The 24139-nt window shown below is 45.8% G+C and overlaps 1 protein-coding gene across 2 annotated transcripts in view; it reads right to left on the bottom strand.

The window, feature by feature from the left end:
* The window catches only part of GALNT10 (polypeptide N-acetylgalactosaminyltransferase 10), a 222595-nt gene that overhangs the window by 35599 nt on the left and 162857 nt on the right, over window positions 1–24139 (bottom strand). For both annotated transcript variants that reach the window (XM_032263772.1, XM_032263773.1), the window contains 2 exons: window positions 8814–8999; window positions 4342–4525 (listed from right to left, as the gene is read on the bottom strand). In XM_032263772.1, coding sequence (XP_032119663.1) covers window positions 4342–4525; window positions 8814–8999 — 370 coding nt within the window. The remainder of the gene's footprint in view (window positions 1–4341; window positions 4526–8813; window positions 9000–24139) is intronic.

The following is a 24139-nucleotide window of genomic DNA, read 5'->3' as shown; positions in this document are numbered from 1 at the left end:
CTCATTATCATCACCATTTTACACATGTACAACTGGAGTGCAGGCAGGGAGCTTGCTCAAGGTCCCACGGCTATGAAGCGGCACTGCTGAGATGTGAATCTCCATCCTAGGCCACAGTCCACACCCCTCTCCACCACAATACACTGCCTCCAGGCAGGCAGGAACACTCAAAAAGCAGGTGATGCATGCAAAGGATAGGGCGTCAGAAATTGCAAACCCTCACTCTCATTTCTGCTCTCCTTAACCTGCTGTGTGACCTGAGATGCAGTGTTTAACCGTTAACCCTGTGCTGCCCAGGACGGCAGCCACTGGCCACCAGTGATGACTCCACATTTAAAATGCGACTGGTGTGAATTGACATGTGCTGTGAGTGTGAGATACATACCAGATTTCCAAGACTTCGGATGAAAAGAATATGAAAAAACTCATTAATACTTTTATAGTGTTGGTTACATGTTAAAATAATATTTGAGATATACTGATTTAAATAAGATTTATATTATTAAGATGAATTTTACCTGTTTCTCTTTACCTTAAAAAAAATCACATATGTGGCTTGTATTATATTGGACAGTCTGATATAACCTCTTTGAGCCCTGTTCCCCATCTACACAATGAAGTGATAGCTCTATTTTCTATCCCACCTTGCTAGTGATATGGTTTTGCTGCATCCCCACTCAAATCTCATCTTTTTTTTTTTCCAGTGCATTTAAGTTATATTTACAATGTAGTCTATTCAGTGTGCAATAACAATACATCTTTTTAATGTATATATCTTAATCTGAAATTATTGCTAAAAAAAAAAAAAGCTGATGATCATCTCAGCTTTCAGCGAGTCCTAATTTTTTGCTTGCAGACCCAATGAACTATAAATCAAATCTCATCTTAAATTGTAGTTCCCATAATCCCCAGATGTTGTGGGAGGGACCTGGTGGGAGGTAATTGAATCATGGGTTACCATGCTGCTGCTCTCATGATAGTGAGTGAGTTCTCATGAGATCTGATGGTTTCATAAGGGGATTTTCCCTCTTTGCTTAGCACTTCTCTCTCTTGCCACCTTGTGAAGAAGGATGTGTTTGCTTCCCCCTCTGCCATGACTGTAAGTTTCCTGAGGCCTCCCCAGCCATATGGAACTGTGAGTCAATTGAACATCTTTTCTTCATAAATTACCCAGTCTCAGGCAGTTCTTTATGGCAGTCTGAGAATGGATTAATACAGCTAGATTATTTCTAAAGTACCCAATACTATAAGAAGGTAAGGTGTTACTAGTATCAACTCCCCTTTGTCTTCTGAAGATTGGGGAGCTCCTGGATTTTTTTGGCGGGAGCCACAAATCTACTGCTTGGAAAGGCTGAGAGTGTTTCTGACCTGGTGCTTCATGGGAGACTGAACTCAAGGCTTTGCACATGAAAATCAGCCTGGGTCAAAGCAGGGGCAGGGGCTGAGGAGCTGTGAAGAATAGGCAGGATATCAGTCAGGAGGTATTTGGGATACTCAAGGCTTTGCCTCCAGAGAGAGGCCTCTCCTCCCAGGCTGTTCTGATTTCTATTGTGTTTGGCAATACCAGCAACAATTCTGAGTGGTCAGTGTGTGCCACTCACTTTACTGACACCATCTCCAGCTCTCATAAAGCTCTAATGCTAGTCTCCTTTTCAGATGGAGATATTTGAAAATCAGAAATTTTATATAATCTTCTTATAGTAAGTGGATGAACTGTGACTGAAACGGGTCTGCCATTGAAATCATGTGTTTTAAACATCCTTGCACCACGCTGTGCCTATAGATTGCCCACTTGCTGGGCACTCTACCATCAAGTGGGAAGGTGGGAAGCTGTGCAGAAAATGTCCAAGATTTCTCTAATGGCCACTTTCTAGGGTTCTGTCCACGTCAAAAAAAAACACCAAAAAACAGAAGAGAGACTTCTGGGAGGAATCATGGGAGAGGATGGAGGGCCCCTCAGAAAGCATCTAGGCCAGCGGCTGACAACCATGGCCACACATCAGCACACCTGGGAGCTTTAAAAAATGATGATACCTGCATCTCACCCCTAGACTCCAGTGTAATTGCTTTTGAAGGAAGCCTGGGTGTTTTTACAGGCTCCCCAGGTGATGTCAATGTGTAGTCAGGGTCAAGAGCCAGTGTTCTCGGATGAAGCCAAACACTTTAATATCCAGATGAGAAGACTGAAGGCCCAGAAGACACTAGCTGGGCCTTTGCTACTAGCCAGCTGTATGACCTCATCTTAACCTTTCCTTACTGTGCAATGAGGATGATGATGGGCCAAGACCCATTCTTAAGTATCTTTTAATGAGTCTGCTTATTGCAAAGGTTCAAACAATAAAGGGGGTTCTAATTACTCCCTTGGTTACCCTGAAAATTCCATTTTCTGGAGTGGCTTCTGCAATCATGTCATCTCGGACCAGACTTGTTTCTTCTCTGAACCACAAGGTCTCCATCGGTCAAATAAAGGTAATTCTACCTACATATGAGTGTCCTACATTATCGTGAGGATCATACACAATAATGTCAGTAGAAATTGCTTTGCCAATGTAGGCCAAATGTTAGTTACTTCTGGTGGTGGTATTCTACAAGGATTTAGGCCAACTGAGGACTGATGCTGAGGTATATGGAAGGTGGGGCAGACTGCATGACGTGATCATGGCTAAATCATATCTTTGTACCAGAAAGGGATCAAATAGTAGTGACTGATTGTGTTTAAGATAAAGGTGGCCAAGAGAAGACCACAAATGACTGACCTGCTGCTGGAGACATGGAATCTACTCTTGCCCTCCACTGTTGGCTCCGCCCGGTCCATTGTCCTAGCCGCCTTTCATTTCCTCAAAGAAGCCCAGCTCTTCCTACCTCTGAGCCTGTCCTAGGGCCCACAGTGTTAGGGGTTCCTCTCAGGAGCCCTGGGTATGCATCATGTCCATGAAGATGGCTGAGCTTCCAACACCCCTTCTTCTCATGGGGGAAGGGTAAGGCACAGAGAAGTGTGGTTCATTGGGGGCCAAATTGTAGTGAGAGGTGTGACTCCCCAAGTATGTTCATGTCTGAATCCCCAGAACCTGTGAATATGTTATCTTACGCTGCAAAAGAGATTTTGCAGATGTGATTAAAGTTAAGGCTCTTGAAGTGGGGACATTATCTTGGTAAGCCTGATGGAATCACGTGTCATTAATGTAATCACAGGCTTATAAGTGAAAGAAGGAGGCAGGAAAGTCAGAGTCAGAAGGAAATATGATGAAGGAAGCATAGGTGTAAAGGAAAGCTGGGAGAGGGAAACAGAGATCTGAAGATGGTATCCTTCTGGTTTTAAAGCTGGAGGCAGGGGCCATGAGCCAAGGAAGGTAAGCATCCTCAAGAAGCTGGGAAAGGTAGAGAAATGGACTCTTCCCAAAGCATCCAGAGGGAAAGCAGCTCTGACGACACCATGATTTTAGCCTAGTTAGACTCATTTCAGGCTTCTGACCTCCAGAGTTTTAAGTATAAATTTGTGCTGTTTTAAGCTTCTCAGTTTATAGTATTTTATCACAGCAGCCACAGTAAACGAATACAGCAGGAGAGCTTGGAGCACCAGAGAGGGGATGGGCTCTATCTCTCTAAGCCACTCACAGAGCTCCTCCTTCTGGAGTCTTAGTTCTTCATCTGCAAGGGGCTGAGTTCTTCATTGGTAGGTTCCTTCCATCCTTCACATTCCAGGATGCTATGAGTGTAGCCCATCACCCTCCCTCAGCCTGCAAACTTCTGCTGTGGGACAAACTGTTATTTCCCTAACACTTCCAAGTGGGTATAGCAGAATGATGGGAAAATTGGCTCTAGAGGCAGACAGACAGACCTGCATTTGTACCTAGCCTTTGCCACTTAATAGCTGTGTGACCTGGGCAAATTACTTCGCCTCTTGGAGCACTGGTGTCCCCATCTGGAAAACATGGATAATAATTTGTACTATATACAGTTGTGGGGTATTAAATTGGATCAGAGTGTAATGTGCTTAGTACTGGGCCAGGCACTTGGTGATGGTGATGGTTACAATTGTGTGCCAGGCTTGAGGAAGAGAGCATGAGAGACCCACTCACCCCTGTTGGCAATCCTGGCAAACTGTGCAGAGGTAGGCAAGGTGGAGATGACCAGCCTGGTGGGCCATGAGCTGAGGTTGTCATTACAAGCTGGGAGGGATGGTGCTTCTGGCTGGGGATATCTGACACTTGGCACTAAGTGGGGCTGGGAAGCTGGACCCTCTGCATTGGGCTTTTAGGGAAGATGGTGATCCTGAGTTGTGTGTGTATTGGAGCGGTCATTGAGTAGCCACTGGGACTAGCCAGGGTTGTTCATACTTACTCAAATGGGTCACTTGGGTCAGCTTTCTGCAGTTCTGGAGGGATCGGGATCCGTTTGTAGTACATCTCCCAGTCAAAGGCTCCCCGCATGGCATCCCCTGCCTGTGTCTCGTACCGAAAGTCGTCGTGGTCAATTACATCAATCATTGGGCACACAATGGTCTTGCGGTTCCGAGCAATGCGGTCTGAAGAAGCCAACAGATGCCTATCAGGTGAAGCAGGATGGGGGAGCAGCTAAGTGCATCATCCTGTTCTGCAGCTCACTTGTATTTTTAACATCTCTGAACCCTCAGTTTGACAATCCATGGATGGGAAGGGTGAGTGCAAGCTTTAAGCAAAAGGGACCAGAATGGGGCTCTCATCTCAGTTCTTTTACTCTCAGTGCAGGCCTGAGGCAGCTGCACAAATAATATCTTCAAACCCCAGTGTTCTCCTCTGTACAATGGATTAAGAAGAGGCTCTGCCTCACAGGTCGTGAGGACTGGACACAGGATGTCTGAAAATGCTTGGCATATATGCCTTATTATTAGCATAATGAGCAGTGCCACTATGGACAAAGATTGATTTCCTTCTGGGAAGGTCCCTGTTCCAGTCCTGCAAGGCTCCTCATTCAGAGTCCTGAGCTTGGCTCATGGCCCAAAGCAGTAGGCACCCCAGCACTTTCCTTCATAGCAGACTGCCTGCCCCTGAGCTCACTGGCACCCCAGGCTGTAATCAGTGAGCAACTGGACCTCCTTGCAGGAATTCAGCTCAACTTTTTCAACCATCGGAACTATGGATGGGGGAATGACCTGCACCAGGGAGTCTGAGTTCCTCAAGACTGGAGGTATGTAAGCAAAGCCTGGTGGACCATGAACCTGCAGAAATACCATAGGCTGGGTGATTCCAAAGGTAAATGGGGTCCTCACCTAGATGGCTTTATGGTCCTTTTCAGGCCTGAGAGAAGCTGATTCTGTAAAATTGAGTCTCTGTCCAACCAACCAACATAATTCCAGCTTTGGTTTGCTCTGCCCTTCTTCCTTGTGCCAAGAAGCCCTGACCACAGCCGGGGGCTACCAGTGAGCTACTGGGTCAGACAATCTGCTGTGGGGGACAAGTGGGCTGTGCTCAGTGCCTGGCTGCTTTGGGCCATAAGTCAAATTCAAGGCTTAGAAATGGAAGCCTGGTAGGGCCAGGCAGCCAGCAGCTGCCTGGGGCCTAAGGTTCCTTCGTCAAGTGACTGCAGATTTTTCTAGGAGAGAAAACAGTATTTTTGCCTTTTTTCTAAACTGCAAGGCATGATCCATAGGTGGGGTCATGAAATTGGTTGTACGTGTGTTTCTAATGAACCCAAAAACAATACTAAATATCAGGCTGCATTCCAGGTGATAAGGGTTACTGTGACAGGTGATGCTCTTTCAGGAACATGCTTCAGTCATACTGCATGAGCGTGTACATCTGTGTACCGGATGGAGCTGCCCAAGGTGTTTCTTACTGGGACACATGGTTTAAAGAGTTTGAGAAATACTGTTTTTGGCAGTGTACTCCTACAGGTGGATCAGGGGCCATCAGTGCCAGATGGACCTGGGAGTGTATTTAAAAAACTCACGGCTGGGCGCGGTGGCTCACGCCTGTAATCCCAGCACTTTGGGAGGCCGAGGCGGGTGGATCACGAGGTCAAGAGATCGAGACCATCCTGGTCAACACGGTGAAACCCCGTCTCTACTAAAACTACAAAAAATTAGCTGGGCATGGTGGCACGTGCCTGTAATCCCAGCTACTCAGGAGGCTGAGGCAGGAGAATTGCCTGAACCCAGGAAGCGGAGGCTGCGGTGAGCCGAGATCGCGCCATTGCACTCCAGCCTGGGTAACAAGAACGAAACTCCGTCTCAAAAAAAAAAAGAAAACAAAACAAAACAAAACAAAAAAAACTCATGTGCCTGCCCTGACCCAAACCCACTGAATCAGAATCTCTGGAGGTTGACTTGCATTTCCTGGTGGACAGATTTCCTGGGGATTCTCAATGAAGCTTAAGAATCTCCTCCAGGGAAAGATCTAGAGTAGGGCCTTCCATTGAATCATTCATGGCCAATCAGCAGACTTCACATCCAAGGAGGGCTGGGGCTGAGGACATAGTGGTCTGCTGGATGACTGTGGGAGGCATGAGGTCAAGGTAGCTTTGGAAGGCAGTGTTCTAAGGCACTGTGTCCACGTGGGGACAGAATGCCTAGGTTCAAATCTTGGTTTTGTCACCTCTTAGCAGTATAACCTTGGATAGGACTATCTGATGTCTCTGAGCCTCCGTTTCCTTGCTGACAAAGGGGAGGAAGACAGCACCTATCTCAGGGGTCTCTGCGAGGTCTGAGTGTGATGATGGAGCCACGGTGCTCAGTGCATCCTCTGGCACACAGTCAGCACTCAGCGACGCTCTCCGTGACCACGATTACTAAGGGCAGCTAAGAAGCAGGAGTGGAAGGCTGAGCATCTCTCTTACTCCTTGCCTCTCAGTTTTCTTGTTTGCAAACAGTGGATAATAAAGCCTGGTCTGCCTGCTTTACCACGTAATGGTCAAATTTAAATGTCAGTGTGGCTGAAAAAGCAAAGGGGTTATTAGAGCCGTGTTAATGATGATGATGATCAACAGTGGCTTTCCACTGGGGGGCTGAGTCCTTCTCAGGCTCAGAAATGTGTGTTCTCTGAAGGAGACAGAGTGAGCTATGCATGGAGGTGTTAATGGTTTCACAGACAAAAGCCATGATGTGCTGTCAGCTGCTGATATTAGCAGGGACAGACTTTTAAATCTACACCACTGGTTCACATTTCTATTGGAAAAAAAAAAAAAAAAAAAAAAAAAAAAACCCAAAAAAGGAAAAAAAAAAAACCAACAAGGGGATGTTTCTTCCATGTATGTCTGCAGATGATGAGAACTGCCCTCATATATTTCCATAGAAACAGAGTTAAGGGCTATTTAGATACAAGCTCAGCTTCTAGCCCACCACTTCGTTCTCTTTATGAGTCACTGAATGACCCTACAAATTGGCTGTTCCTCCAGGACTATAAATTAGGCAATTTACAGTGAGGTTTTTTTCTTTTTTTTTTTCTTTCAGTAATGAGAGGCAAATGCAGAATATCTCTTGGTTTAATTAAATAGTTTACCAGAAATTCTGAGTTATTTCCTTTTCCTAGCCCAGTGAGATCCTGGACCCTTGGGGTCAGAAGCACAGAATCTAATAAGAAAGTTCCTTGCTGATCTGGGTTACAGATTTGCAGGATTATCTTTCTGTGTGTTTGTGTGGGTTCTGCTTTCTGTTCTCACCCCTGAATGGTGCATTCCATAACCAGTGCTTCTCAAAGTGTGGTCCCTGGACCAGTAGCACTGGCCTCACTGGGAGCTGGTTAGACATGCAACTTGCGAGGCTCCAGCCCGGGCCTCCTGGATCAGAAATTCTGGATAGGGACTGTGTTTTCACAGTCTTTCAGGTGCTTCTGACGCATGCTCAAGTTTGCCCTCAACTTCAATCCTCTTTGCTCCCTAAGCTTTCTGTAGTGGAGAGCTTACCCATCTCTTCTTAAGGAGTTCATTTTTTGCTCCAGAATGATAACTCTTCCCCAGTCTGCCTCCAGCCCTGGCTGTATCCCTCACCTGACTCCCAGTCTCAATGGGACAGTTCCTCTTGCGCGTCTGCCTGTCGGGACCAGTACACTGCCTTCATCAAAACCCAACTCCTCAAGATTCAGGCCTCGTTCCTCAAACAGCTATGAGGCATGTTCCACCCAAACTCCAGTCCTCCCATCTCCCTGCTGTCTGCAGGCTGTGGTAGAGGGCTCCTGGATCATGCTGCCCTCTCTACAGCCCTTCTCTGATAGCTGTCAGAAACTCTTGTCTGAGAGGAAGTGAATACAGGGAGGCAGTGTAGAGCTGTGACGGAGAAGACTTTGGAGCCCGACAGATGGTAGCTTTGACACTTACAGCCCAAGGGGACAAGCGAGTCACTGAATATCTCAGAACCTTAGTTTCTTTGACTAGGTAAGGGGTATGCTTTTGACCTTGCATGGTTTTGTGAAGACTAGAGATAACGCTTATAACTGCCTGGCTCACAGTGGCAGCAGTCTATGGCAACTTTTCTAAGCTGACACGATGATGTCTCCCACAGTTTGGCTATTAACAGCAGACAGCATGGGCTTGCTTTGCAATAAAATGAAGTAATCTGAGGGAAGCAGTCATGTCATTAGATGCTCATGTGCTGTGTGACTTTGGGAAAGTCACTTCCCCTCTCTGATTCTTAACTTCTCTGTGAAATGAAGGGACAGGACTGGCTGGATGTTAATTTTAAGCACTCCTGAACTTCTGAATCCCTTATGACACCAGGCATTGTGCTGGGGGCATCTCGAGCAGGCAAGGGAGGCCTCATGGATGGCTCCCTGCAGCAGGAGGGGCCACTGGCACTGGCTCATTGCAGTTTGCCTCCCTCCAAGTGGGAGGGGCTGTCCTACCGAGTAAGGGGGGAAGCCAGTTGACATTGGCTTCACAGTGTGAATCCAAGAATGTGATGACATCCCCAGTTGCCACTGAGGCCCCCAGCATTCGGGTCCTTATCAGCCCTTCCCGTTTCTTGGTTCGAAGAATCCTCACGCTGGGGAAAAGGGCCATGTAGTCTTCAAGTGGCTTCTTCAGGTGCTCTACAAGACAGAAGAGGACAGATGGGTGAGAACAGGTGCTTAGTAGTAATTCTTGTCACGTCTCCTTCACATGTGAACTGCACTTCACAGTCTAGATGCAGCCTTCCTGTACACTGCCTCACTAGACCTTTCAGACAGGGTGAAGAAGGGCAGGGATCATCACGTGTGTACTATAGATGGAGAAATTAAGGCTCAAAGAGGTCCGACGATGGTGCCCAGACCTGGAACAGAGAGATCTTCCGTCCAAGGGTGTAAGTATTTTTGGTTTATGCCTTACTGGGACCCATTCCCTCATCTTCTGGTAACAATATTTTTCTTTTTCTTTGGGACACTGCCCCTTCCTTTCCCAGTCCATCAGACTTTGGTGGGGCTGACTCCATTCCCTGGGGAATGATGGACCAGTCAGGGCATTCCATTCCCTTGGCCACGGTGATTGTTTCAGGGATGGCCATGTGGCCTTGGTAGGTCCAAATAATGGGTGCTGAGAATGTTTTCAGGATTATTGAAAAAGGAGGCCCCTTCCTTTTGCTAGTTGGTTGGCCATAAGTTTGGAGTCACTAATGACATCTTTGGTGAAATGAGGTGATGAGAGGTGGTAGGGGAATATATTGAGACTAAAGCCAACCTATAAAAATAAGAGTCAAGGTATGGAGAGAGAGAGACATTGTCCTGATGACATTTTAGTTCCCTAGACCCACGTGCCTGAAGTAGACAGACTCCTACATGCTCTTATTACACAAGACAGCAAATTCCTCTCCTTGCTTATCCTAATGTGGGTTGGATTTCTGCCCCAAGCCTGGATAAGTTGTTTTGAATAAATATCAAAGACAGTCGCTTTCTCCTAAAAGTCTCAGCCTCAGCACTGTTGTCTCTTGATTTTAATCAGGCTTGGGGTCCTTTATGAAGACTCTAGAATGGCTGCAAAAGAAACCTACAGCATATATCATACTTAATGATGAAATGTGGGATGCTTTCCTCCTGTGATTGGGAGAAAGCTGTATGCTTTCACAACATCCATTCAATATTATACTAGAATTCTTAGCTAGTGTAATTGGTAAGAAAAAGAAAAGGCATAAGAATTGGACATACAGCCAGTAAATTCCTGGGTCTGCGGTGGAAACATGATGGTTTCCTTCTTCTAGCTGCGTTTCCCCAGTCTCTAACAATCGTATACTACCATCTTGATTTTTGCTGCATTCATCTACTTTACTACAATTTACTTAGTTGTTTTAAAAATCAACTCACTTTTAAAAATTAAACTTTTCATTAAATTTATTTTAAAAGGAAACTTTAAACACAATAGATGAAAAAAATGGTATCATTTCTAATAAAGAGCTAATAAATAAAAATCTCCACCAAATAAAAATTTGTTGTAAGATTTTTTATTTCTACCAGATACTCCTGCCTCTCCACAACTATGAGCTTATGGGCTGCCCTCTCTTTGTCAAGCAGCGAGCTATGGAAAACCATTTGAGGTGATCAAAAGAATGAAAGAGAATTGAAAAGAGAAAGCTTTCTCTCTGCATTATCCAGTGTTACTTAATGCAAAGTCTCTGAACTACCTGTAATCATCTTAGGTATGACTTAAAATCACTTTTGGGGCAGGCACTGTGCCTATAACCCCAGCACTTCAGGAGGCTGAGGTGGGGGGATTGCTTGAACTGGGGAGATTGAGGCTGCAGTGAGCCATGATTGAGCCACTGCACTCCAGCCTGGATGACAGAATGAGACCCTGTGTCAATGAATAAATAAATGAATGAATGAAAAAATGACTTCTGTGCTGGTACACTTAGGGAAACACTGCTTCCAGCACTTTGATTTTGGTCACCAGGAACTTCATTGAAATGAAGCGTGTTTCTTGTAGGCAGAAGAAATTAGAATACAGAGAAAAGACGATCTACATACATACAACCAGAGGCTGTACGGCTAAAAAATGTTCCAGGTCTCCTCTTGCTTGTATACAAAGATTAATATGGCTTCTCTCGCCCTTTCCCACTTCTCTTTGGAACAGTGACTCTGTGGAAAGCAGAAATCAATTTGCCCTAATTGAGGGACTAAATCTTTCCAAAAGAGACTTTCTTGGGCAACAAGATAAGGTAGCAAGAGGCATGATCACATTCCAAATATGCTGCTGTTCGGGCAGGAACACTATCTTCAAAAAAAGAAAAAATCCATAATCATTGTCTGTGACCACTGCTTCTTCTTGGCTGGGTTCAACCAGTAGGTCATTACAACGAGAATGAGATAATCTCCGTACCACACACCACTACTCCCATCAGAGGAAGAAATATCACCCCAGCCGGCTCTAATCACGGAGGGCCCCGCTTGGGCAGAGCCCCTTCGCTAAATCACCCCGAATACAGATGGCCACAGCCATTACGGAGTGACCAATTAAGGCCTTCTGACAGCTTGTGGTAAAGTCAGAGCAATTATTTGGGGGCAATTATGCTCCTCCTGTCCTTATTAGATGGTGCATTTACACAAAATCAGGGCCGTTGCCCTGTTTTACCACCCTGTCTTCCTGGATGAGGACATTTCATAAAGTCAGAGTTTTAGAGCTGGGAGGACTTTAAATGAAGATGATGATAATTATGATGACAATTACAGGGAACAATTACTGAGCCCCTGATCACATACATTATCTCTGATACCCACAGCACCAGCACCACAGACTGGGTACTACAGAAGAAGATACCAAGGCTCAGAGTGGGTGATGTGACCTGCCCAAGGAACATAGTTTATAAATGATGATGCCACGGTCTAAGACACCCTGCCTGATTGTAAAAGAGCAGGCTCTTTCTACTGCACCAAACCTCATGTCTGCCTTGTTTTAGTCAGTTTCTTCACTCTCCCCAGAAGAGCACAGAGAGCCAGAGAAGTTAAATGTCTTACTTAGACTCATATAGTGGGTCCTTGACACAGAAGGTTTCTAACCTAGCTCAGAGCTTTTTCCAGCCTCAGATTTCCCCCAGCTTCATAAATCCTAAGGCAGGGCTGACAACCTGGCTTCACCAAAGTGCCTACACTGATGGGTTTGGAATGGACACCTAAAGCTCTGTTAAGAAAGATTTTGAAGATCTATCCTGGCTCAGTACGAAATCGCCAGGACTGAGAAGAGATGCCTCAGCATCTGCCACAGAGTCCCTAATGCCACATACTCATCATTCCTATTCAAGGGGCTGCCCTGATTGTAAACAGCACAGAAATGTTTTTGTCTTTATTACCCCTAATTTAATAATGACTCAGAATCATCCAAACGACACTGTGGCTGATTCTGAAGGTGGGAGCGCCCATCATTGTAAAGCTTTACGCAGGTGTTAGATGAACACTTATCAGAGAGCTGACAGATGGGTTCTGCGGCATATGCATCTGGTGCCCCAACCACATCCCCCTCTGCATTTGGTCTCATGCCTGCCTGCCTGCCACCTGCCAGCATCTGCCATTCTGCCTCAGGGACTGCCTAGCTCCATGTATCGGACCTCGCCCAAGAACCCCTGAGCTCCCTCGCCCCTTGGGTGGGATGACCCTGAGCACATGCTCCATGCTGGCTCCCAGAATTCCCAGTGGACCATGCAGAGCTGCCCGCAGTGCTGCCTGTCACAGCCACTCTTCCTGGTGCCCCGCCTTTCCGTTCTCACTTCCCTACTTCTTTCCTGATATTTCCTGGCATCTCCTCCCAAATAAACTATTTGCACTGTCCCAGGATCTGCTTCAGAAAACCTAGACTCAGATTCCAAGTAGCAGGCATGACTTAGAAGATCTCCAAAACTGAATGCGTGATTCCATGACACTCACAGTGATAACTTGAGCACAGCAACATGCAGTGCTTTGGTGCCTACTTTCTCCAAACAATGGCTAACACGTTTTTAGCACTTACTTGAACCACAGTCCCAGAAGCTTTACACCTGTTTAATCCTTTAACATTCACAAAAACTCTATGAAGCTGGTCATTAATTAGTACCCTCATTTTGCTGATGAGGAAACTGGAGGCACAAAGAAGTTAAGTAACTTTTCCAAGGTCCACATAGTAAGTGACAGGATGAAAACCCAGGCAATCTGGCTCCAGGGCCTGTAGTTTTCCTTGTTAAACTTTCAACATTACGAATAACTGCAAACATATTTTTAAAAAGTAGAATAGAATGATGAACATCCCATGGACCCAACCTTAATCCTGGTGTCTCTTGTTTCATCTGTCCCTGCCCATGGGATGATTCGGAAGCAAATGGAGTCTGTACTTGTAACCATCAAGCAGTAAGAGAAGAGCCCAGGAGATTAACGGAGAAGGATATAACAACTTCAACTCGTATAACTCTTGTTCCTCTCCCAAGAACACTCCCAGGAAGTTATCTCAATGTTGGGCAGGCAGTATCTTCTCAGGAAATACTTGATTATCCTCCTGCACCCCTCAGAGCCGATGCAAGGAGGATGGGGCAGGCAGGTAACATCACTTCTGATATTACTGGAAACAGACCTAGGGAAGGGAAAGCCTTGCCCCAACTCTTTCAGCTGGTGAGGTCTGAGTGAGGTTAGAACTCAGGCCCCACACTTCCCACAATCCTTTCTCTATATGCTGCCCTGAGTGCGTGTGTGTGTGCATGCATGCACACACACACACACACACACACACAGACACTGTGGCGTGTCTGGGGCCTGTGGCTCTCTGAGTTCTTGTCTTAAAGTGGACACACACACACACACACACACACACACACACACACACACTATGGTGCGTCTGGGGCCTGTGGCTCTCTGAGTTGTCTTAAAGTGGACACACACACACACACACACACACACACACGCACACTGCGGCGTGTCTGGGGCCTGTGGCTCTCTGAGCTCCTGTCTTAAATTGGAGCCTCTCCCTCCCAACTGGTCCGAAGGGCTCTTAGGATTCCAATGATGGTTCTACCAGGTGGGTTGTGGCACAAGGAGGAGTTATTGTGGCTTGAGTCATGTCCTCCCAAAAGATACATTGAAGTCCTAACCCCTGGTAGTTGTGGATGTGGCTTTATATGAAAACAGGGCCTTTGCAGATGTAGTTATGTTAAGATGAGGTCACACTGGATTAGGGTGGGCACTCATCCAATGACTGGTATATTTTTAAGAAGAGAGAAATCTGGACTCAGACACACAGGGAGGATACTGGTGATGATGGAAGCAGAGATAGGAGTAATGAGTCTACGGGCCAAGGAATGCGAAGGCTTGCCAGCAATACCAGAAGCTGGGAAGAGGCACGGAATCCTCTAGATCCTTCAGAGACAGCAGGACACTTTGATTTTGGACTTGTAGGCTCCAAAACTGTGAGAGAATGAACTTCTGTTTTAAGCCACCCAGTTTTTGGTTCTCTGTTACAGCAGCCCTAGGAAACTCAGATTGGAGCAGTAAGATTCTCATGCACTGGCACTGTGACAGTGACCTGGGGGAAAAACTTCTCACGCACCGGCAGGAATACAGCCCGCTCGCATCCTCTGTTGTGCCTGGTCTGGAGCATTCCACAGCCTACTGCACTAGCCAGGGCTCACCCCTTGGCAGTCTAGTCTGTTTGTAGCAGTTCAAGCAGTCTTTAAAAAGAGCAGTACATTGCATCTTGTCACTCTTCCACTCTCCTGCTTAAATTTAAACCCTTCTCACACCTGTAATCCCAGCACTTTGAGACTGTGGCATGTGGATCACGAAGTCAGGAGTTCGAGACCAGCCTGCCCAATATGGTGAAACCCTGTCTCCACTAAAAATACAAAAATTAGCTGGGCGTGGTGGTGCGCACCTGTAGTCCCAGCTACTCGGTAGGCTAAGGCTGAAGAACTGCTTGAACCCGGGAGGCAGAGGTTGCAGTGAGCAAAGATTGTGCCACTGCACTCCAGCCTGGGCAACAGAATGAGACTCTGTCTCAACAAAACAAACAACAAAAAATTAAACCCTTCAATAGCTTCCCCTGGCTCTTGGAAGAAGGTCCACTATCCCTACTCAGGGTTGTACGACAAGGTGTGCGTAGTCAGTCTCTGTTCCTTCTCCAGCCTTATCTTGCTCTCTCCCCGCACGATGCTCCTTCCCCTACCGTCTTCTTTCTGGTGTTCAAAAGTCCCCTGATGTCTCCCTCAGCCTCAGGGTCTCTGCCCATGCCAGTCCTTCTGCCTGGATTAGTGGCCATCCCAAGGCCTCCACCCGATTCCTCCCAGTTAACTCCTACTCATCCTTCAGATCCCAGGGCAAACTTCAACACCCCACAAAGCCTTTCTTGATGTACCCAAGCCACAGTAGCTTCCTGCGTCGGCCCCTTGCAGAGCCCTGGAACTCATCCTTCAAGGCGATCAGCTCAGATGACGCTGCATATCTGTGGAATGCATCTTTCACTCAATCCTAAGCTTATGAGGGCAAGTTCTGTGACTGCTCCTCTCACCAGGGTGTCCCTCGTGCCTAGCGCCCAAGCCAGAGGCATCTGTGACCCTTCATCTCATCTGAACCACAACCCTGTGAGGGAAACAGGTCCCAGTTCAACACCCTCACTTCAAGACAAGAGACGTCAAGTCCAGAAAACACTTCTTGTCCAAGGCTACACAGCTAACAAGTTATGTGCTAAAGACAGAACTCAGACATAGTTTGGTTTGTTCAGGAATCTTCACTGCTCTCTGTAATCATATTAATTCCCAAGTGGAATATTTCAGAGTTTCAATCTCTGATGGCACCGGGCCTTGCAGAAATACCACGGAGGAGCACCAGAAGTAGAGGAGCTCTACTGTCCCCGTAGATCTCCCAGATGCTCTGGTATACTGGCAGGAGAGCACCACATGGAGCAGCCCAAGAGGGAAGAGGAGGAGGAGCAGCAGAAGGGAAGTAGGGAGGGGGCCACCAACCAGATCAGTCAGCAGCATCCCCGGCGTTGGTTCTCGGACCCCTGGGGTGCTGCCAACCATGCAGAGGCTTGGGCTGGCTTTGGGGCCTGTAGGTGTTCCGGGTTTTGTCATGTCTTGGTTCTGCTTGGCTTCTGTTCTTAAAGTGCCATAGTTCATCTGTTTTCTGGGATAGATTTATTCACTTGCAAATCTTGGTGTATTACAAGGTACTGGCAATCCATTTGGAGAGAGAGGAGGGCACATGTCAGTAAACAGCAGCATCATCCTTCATCCTGTTTGATACTCTGGTGTTTCCAGCCAAATGAAATGTTAAGATGAGGTGGGCCCTCACCTTTATCATCCTTGTCATGATTTCTGTCGGGTGGTTACCATGTGTCTAGGCCCTGTGCTGTGTGTCATACACATTGCCTCATTTCATGCTTTTTTTTTTTTTTTTTGAGATGAGGTCTCAATCTGTTTCCTAGGCTGGAGTGCAGTGATGCCATCTTGGTTCAATGCTGCTTCCGCTTCCTGGGTTCAAGCAATTCTGCCTCGGCTTCCCATATAGCTGGGATTACAGACCTGTACCACCATGCCCAGCTAATTTTTGTATTTTTTGTAGAGACAAGGTTTCATCATGTTGTCCAGGCTGGTCTCGAACTCCTGATCTCAAGTGATCCACCTGCATCAGCCTCCCAAAGTGCTGGGATTATAGGCATGAGCCACCGTGCTTGGTCTCATTTCATTCTTGTGACAACTCTAGCAGGCAGCCACATTAAGACTTTCTTAGGCTGGGTGTGGTGGCTCATGCCTGTAATCCCAGCACTTTGGGAGGCCGAGGTGGGTAGATCATGAGATCAAGAGATCGAGACCATCCTGGCCAACATGGTGAAACCCATCTTTACAAAAAATACAAAAATTACCTGGGTGTGGTGGCGTGCACCTATAGTCCCAGCTACTCAGGAAGCTGAGGCAGGCGTATTGCTTGAACCCGGGAGGTGGAGGTTGCAGTGGGCCCAGATCGCGCCACTGCACTCCAGCCTGGGCAACAAGAGCAAAACTGTGTCTCAAAAAAAAAGAGACTTTCTTAGACAAAGAGAAACTGAGTCTCAGAAAAGTTCTATGTGAATCTATGTTCAGACAGCTGGTAGGCGACAGCTGGGAATCATACCAGGTATTTCTAATTCCAAAGCTGTTATTATTAACCATGCAACTACACCACCTCTCAATGCCCTTGGTCTCTCTATTCTGCCTAGCAAATACCAGTTTCCAACCCTAATCCTCTAGGATGTCCAAGGCTTTCCCTTGCTTGACAAACTTGTAGACAGGTAAATATAAACAGCAGGAAAATTAAAAAGACAGGTTGGGAAGGAAAGCTATGTTTATACGAGAATGGGTTTTAGCAGGTGAAAAGCACAGGCATTTAAGCATTATTTACTGTTTGGAAAAGGGAAGCAGAACAGCCCTTCAGGAAAGACATACTTTTTCTGGCTCAGAGCCCCAGGAGGAATTTTAGAGAGTGGCAGAGTTGAAAGGAACCTCAGAGTTCAACTAGTAGACCTTTGTTTTCCTTTGACATGAGTCCACTCACAAGACAATCTCAGGCATAATAGACACTTTCGATATGCAGCTTGGAAAGCCGATCATTTCTTTTTTTCCCTTCCCTTCCTCCTCCTCATCTTTTTGATAACAACTTTACTGAGGTAATTCATCTATTATGCAATTCACCCATTTAAAGCATACAATTCGATATCAATCAGCCATTTCTTGCACCACAGCGAGAGCATCTCTGCTGAGGGGAATTCAGTCCAGTTTAACCAGGAAAGTGTTTACTGAGCTCCTGCACTGCCAGGAGCTATGCAGAGTACATTCCTTTCTGGTGATCTCACACACTGGTTTTCAAAATGTGCTTCCAGACCAGATGCATCAGCATTATTTGGGAATTTAGTAGAAATGCCCATTCTTAGGCCTCACCTTAAACCTACTGAAGCAGATGGGTGGGGCCCACTGCACTGGATTTTAACAAGCCCTCCCCTGATTCTGAGGCATGCTAAAGTTTGAGGATCACTGATGTGACATTATGCAGAAGGTAAGTTCAGAAAAATCAACCTAGGCCATCTTGATCATATTAGGAACTCTAAATGATCAAAACCAGAATCCCATGTTTCCTGCCAGGATAATGGAAAAACTAAAGTTCTGTAAGGAATCCAAGACTATTCTGCCTCCCACCCCAGCAAACCTGTGAGCATATGGGTGCTGGCTTGGTGCCCTCCCATCCCTCCTCCTGCCTCTGAGCACAGCCCTCAGGTTCCCACCAGTTCCCACCTAGCCTGGCTGCTCTGTTTCCCTCCTCTTGCCTTCTGGTGAGAAAAGGTCTGACAAATGAATGCATCTCTGGATAGGGCTCAAAGCAAACGTTCTCAAACCTCAGTCCTAAGAATCTCCTGGGAAACTGATTTCCACACAGATACTGAGGTAGTCTCGTACATTCTGATTCTATAGGTCTGGGAACAGTGGCTTTCAAGCCTTTGACTCTGACTCATAGGAAGAAATACATTTTATATTGTGACCTGGAACAAATTCATACAAATGTATACATACACATATAACTGAAATACAAGGTGTGATTCACTGGGATACCTTTTTTTTTTCCATTCTAATCTCTCGCATTCCATTTTTGTTAAAATCCTAGATATGATGTAATCTAGGATGTCATAAAATCTGTTTACCATGTAAACAGATTTTATGACCTTCCAATGGGTCTACTCCCGCCATCTGAAAAACGCTGGCCTAGGGCACAGCCTGGAACCTACAATATTACAAGGTGGCCCACTTGATCCTGAGACAGGTCGTCCTCTGTCACGGCCCCTGACCCAAGGCCAGTACTCTGCATGACATTATATGGTTACCATTGCTATTGGTATTCGCTTTCTCCGAATGGACAAAAATGTGCCCAGGGTTCTATAAACAGGACTAACATTGCATTGCTTACCTCAATACATCATTACCAGAATTATTTTCTGTTGACTTGAGATCTCTGAAGTACCAGGTGGAGGAAGTGGTTATTCCCAAATAGCTGATTTCCTTCTCCCAAAGACTCCAGAGGGCCTAGTTTAGGTGTCTTTCCTACCCCTATAAGAGCTGCCAGGAAAAGGTTGTATCAGAGCTTTTGGTATCTATGGGCCTATTGTCTTAGCAGCTGGAAAACATCAAGGACACAGCAGATTTGAGGGAATTGGACCTAACCCCCTTTGTCAAAGACCAACACAGATTGAACATCTGGCTGACTCACCTTCTAATTCGGGAGTTTTCTTTTCTTTTTTAAATTCTTATTTTCACATTGTAGCTCCAGCTCAAAGGAAAATTCAGGGGTTTTCAACCCTCCCCAACTCAACGCCCCTTTATGAAACAGCCGTTTTGTATGGTACCCTTTAATATCGTAAAATAAAATTAATAAAATAGCCTGCCTAACACCCATTTCCAAAAAATTTTAATAATGACCCAACTGTGATGTAAAGAAGAAATAAGAAAGTAATATCTGTTTCAACACAAATGCTTAGGCTGACTACAAGAAGACAGAGAAGCCAAATGCTCATACTTGTAAGTACCATATATTTGACTACACATTATTTTACCTAACAGACACGGCTCGCAGCTCAAGTATCCTAAGAGGCACTGCTGTTGATGACATGATTGTCTAAAACAGCAAACAAATGCTGGTGGAGTTTCAACCAAAACGAGGACAATCTGCTCTTGATATACATGCTTTCCTGGACAAGTCAGTGCAATGGCAAGCCTGGGAGGAGACAGCAAAGAGATGGAGACAATTCTTCCACTGGAGTTCGGCTTGGGAAGAATAGTGTATTGCCTGTAAGTGGTTTTGGGCAGTAGCTGACAACATGGTAAGAGGAGTTTGGGTGAAATGCTAACTAATGGGCATGTTCCATTAACAAAATAAATGTCGGCGGGGGGGAAAATTTAGGAACTAGGAGAGAGGAACTAGTAAGGCTGAGCGTTGTGTGGAAGGAAGGGTGAGAGGGCAGGCAGTCCCCAGCGGTGTGGCCTAGGGGGCTTGGGACAGCAAATGTCTAGTGAGATCGTGAGTGGGCAGCTACAGAGTATGTGATGTGAGCACATACTCTATATATGTAAACATATACTCTATATGTGTTCTCTGCCTCTTCCAGCAAGTGTTCGGTTAAGTTGAAAGTCCTCCCTGATGATGGTTTTGTGCACATGGGTTCCTTCAGGGGACTCTAGATTACTGCCAAGGTCAAACAGCTCATGGTGGCTTCTCTGGAATTCAAGCCCCAGTCAGTCTCTTTTCACCACCCCTTAACAATCAAGTCCTCCTGGACTGATGGCTTAGATTAACATGTTAAGTTTATTTCTCTGGCCTTTTTCCAAAAATGAATGGTTGGAATGACCTGCAACCTAAACAAAGACTGTACACCTTCCCCAAACATTTGCTTTGAAACCACAGGCCCCTCTGTTCTTAGGCATCACATTTCAAATTAGCCTACTCCTTGGGGTGCAGGTATTTGGCCTGAACATGCCTTTGGTGATTTTAAGAATGAATTATTCTCCTTCTTCAAGCAATCACATCCACCAGCCAGCTCCCAGAAATAGAAAGCACTTCATCACACAAATTAACTCCTCTCTCCTATTTTGCAGAAGATGAGTAATCTATTAAAAAAGAGATGCTATTATCTAAACAGGCAGCCTGTCTGCACTTTTAATTTCAGCTAAATGCCTTGGTCCCTTTTCAGTGGTGGGCAGGGCCATAAATCTGTTTAATAATCAGACAATGAATAAAATACTCCAGAAACCACCCCTATCAAGTTAATTACAGCCACCTCTGTTTTCTGAAAGTGACTCCCCACCAATCAGCTACAAAAGAGAAGAGAAGACCAGGCCCTTTGGACTCAGCCCACTTCACTTTTTCACCCAGTTGGAGCCCATCCAGGGGAGCAGATTCATGGGCAATTCCAGTTGTGGGTTTCTGGTAGCTGCTCTTAAATTATATCAGGTTGTCAGGTGTCGGAGAGCAACATGTGTTTCATTTAGGATGCCGGCTTCCATGACTATCGCTTAAGGTGTTATTAAAAAAGAAAAAAAAAAACCCTTCCACTTCAGCAACAGTGTCGGCCTGTCAGTTTCATATTTGTTAAAGGGCAAAAGTGTTCTCCTGTGGGAAATTTTCCTGCTCAGTGCACAGGAAGAGAAAGCTGAACATATGTCGGAACTTTCTTTACCACCTCCTTCAACCACCACCCCTTCCCCATGGAAAACACCCCAACCCAATCCAACACCAAATATTTTCAGACCTCCCATTCAAGGTCTCTTCCCTCTGCTTCTGCATGGGGATCTTCAGCTACTTACAAAATGTCCACACCTGGGACTAATCTGATGTGCACAGGTCTTCTGGCTCCTAATCCCTCACCTCTCATCCCATCCACATTACCGGTGCTACAGCATAGGTCTACTGATGTCACGTGGAAACATTTCAGGCCTCTCAGGGATGGCCAGAGTCAACCTTTCCAGATCCATCTCTCATTTCAGCCGTGCCCTGCCCCTGATGTATTCTCTGCTTTACTAACTACCTTGCTTTCACTCATTTACTCTTGCAAATCCCTCAGCTCAGAGCATCCTTCTCTGCTTCTGTCTCAAGGAATCCTATTCTTCCCTTCAGGCTTAGCGCAAAGTGGTCCTGAAGCATCATCTGCATGCTCTGATTCAGGACTTGTGTCTATCTGCTTGGCACAAGCTTCTTGAGGGCAGGACTCACAGTGATTGATTTTCCTCACAGCACCTGGCATACTGTAGGGACGCACAGATGTTCGATCATAACTTAACATATTTTGCTTGTCATTTGCTGCTTTTATTTTTTAAAATCCATATATATAATGTGCTTCCAAAAACTCAACATGTCACCTAGGGGAAGATATAAAGCATGTTTGGGAGGCCCTGTCACTCAGGTATTCACTTGTGAGTCTCCAAACGTAGGAGGCAGCGTCAGGAAGCAAATGCTAACATCCTGGCAGGATATTTATCAATAAAATGGCCACTCATGAAGTTCCCACTCAAACCTCACTCCCCACTTAATAGCATCTCTGCCCATGACATGCAAGTGTGTTTGTGGAGGGCTGTGTTTCAGGTGTACCTGCCCAATTAATATAACACATGCAGCAAATGCAAAGGCCCTGGGGCAGACTGGGCAGGACCTAAAGCAGCCGCTGATTTTGTTGTTGTTTTAGATGTTTGGAGCCATTTTTTGCAGATAAATACTGGCACAAAATCCTTTTGGGATATGCCTTGAATATTCAGATATCCTGCAAGGAAAGAAGCACCACAATTGATACAGGTGGTCTCCATTTTGGGACATAAAATGTTCTGGATATTTCATCTTTTTCTTTCTAAAATGGAAAGTCTTGACTATTTTTTGTGATTCTAAATACGACACATTTAAAAAAATGTTTTAACCATCATGGCAGAATGGAACATCTGAGTGACAAGCTGTGCCAGTCACACCCACCAGAGATGGCCACTCTTAAGATTGCTCTATTTCTCACCCAATTTCCCAATCTTTTTATGCTTCCTTATTTCCTCTGAAACCTGTTTTTTTTTCCAGTTGACAATATGCCAAAATCATCTTTCTATATCAGTATATGTGGATCTAACATGTCCTTTTTCTTTTCACTATCTCATTTTGTCCTCAAATTAACTGAAGCCAGGGAGGTAGCCCCACTTTGACTGATATAAAGACTGAGGTTGGGAGAGATGGAGTTCTTTTGCTCAAATGCCAATTGGTAGGTTACATTGAATCATAAGCTGATTCAACAGCTTATGCCCTTGCCCTGACATCATGCTCTCTGCTTCCAGAAGACAAGACTAGAACCAGAAGACACATTTTGCAGAGATCTGGAGTTCAGCTCCATGTAAGGAAAGAGCCTTCTAATAAGAAGAGCTGTCTCACAAAAGAATCGGATACCTCATAAGACAGTGAGATGTCCATCACTGGAAGATTTCAATCAGAGGCGAAACTTACTATGCAAACCATTAAAAAGACTCAAATGTTGGAGAAATAGGTGAACTGTGTGGCCTTGAAGACCCCCTTCCAGCACTGGAACTGTGTGATTTTCAAGATGTTATATCTCTCTGCAATTGGTTCTAAGAATGGTGAAAATCCAGCTAAAGACTTAGTTCTTTAACCCGATAGCTCCTTCTGAGATGCATTAGTAATTAGCATAGAGAGAATGTGGTTTTCTTTTCATAAGCTCTAGCCTATTTTATCTACCTACCCCTGTAATTTTCTCCCTACCCTAGCTGTGAGTGACTTTTACTTTTCAATGTTTTCTTCGTCAATGGTCCAAAAGCACACTGAATGCTGCCTCTGAGAGAACTCCATAATGTGGGTGTATGTGAGGCAATGTGGGCTGGGAGGTCTGTGTGTTCTGAACTCAGATCAGTGATGGACAGAAAGACTGTCCAGTCCTCTGGTTGTGTATGAGCTGCTCAATGCCCAGGTATTCCGATTCATTAGCACGTGCTCAAACACAGACATGAACAAACACATGTACACATGCCAATGTCCATTCTTGAAGTGAGGAGGACACTTTTCACCTCCTTCTGGGGTGCCTAGTTTGAACAGAAGGAGCTGCTTATATTTGGGTACTATAAGCTCAAAAGCAAACAAGGAACACTGTCCCGGACATGCTGTGGCAAAAGACTCTCAGCCTTGGAGAGGCTTGTTCCCATGCAGGGACCCAGATGGCTGTCTGGGTGGAGCCATCAATGATCCGCATCACCCAGGAGCCAGGTGGTTTGATCTGAGGCTTGCCAGCAATACCACGTGGCTCCTCAGTACCTATTCCATTAGAGTCTGTCACAGCACCTCACCTTCCACCACTGGTTACCCTATTCTCGTGGGTCAACACTGCCCTCCTCTGGAGGGCATTAAGAAATCATACAAGTTATACTAATATAATATGTTCATTTTAGAAATTGTTGAAAAATCCGATATGTAAAAATAAATTAAATACCACCAACGAGGCCGGGCGCGGTAGCTCAAGCCTGTAATCCCAGCACTTTGGGAGGCCGAGGGGGGTGGATCACGAGGTCAAGAGATCGAGACCATCCTGGTCAACATGGTGAAACCCCGTCTCTACTAAAACTACAAAAAATTAGCTGGGCATGGTGGTGCGTGCCTGTAATCCCAGCTACTCAGGAGGCTGAGGCAGGAGAAGTGCCTGAACCCAGGAGGCGGAGGTTGCGGTGAGCCGAGATCGCGCCATTGCACTCTAGCCTGGG

Source organism: Sapajus apella, unplaced genomic scaffold (assembly GCF_009761245.1).
Source record: "Sapajus apella isolate SASKATOON/1434 unplaced genomic scaffold, GSC_monkey_1.0 scaffold138, whole genome shotgun sequence".
Lineage (NCBI taxonomy): Eukaryota > Metazoa > Chordata > Mammalia > Primates > Cebidae > Sapajus > Sapajus apella.
This window is presented reverse-complemented; position numbering and strand designations above follow the sequence as displayed.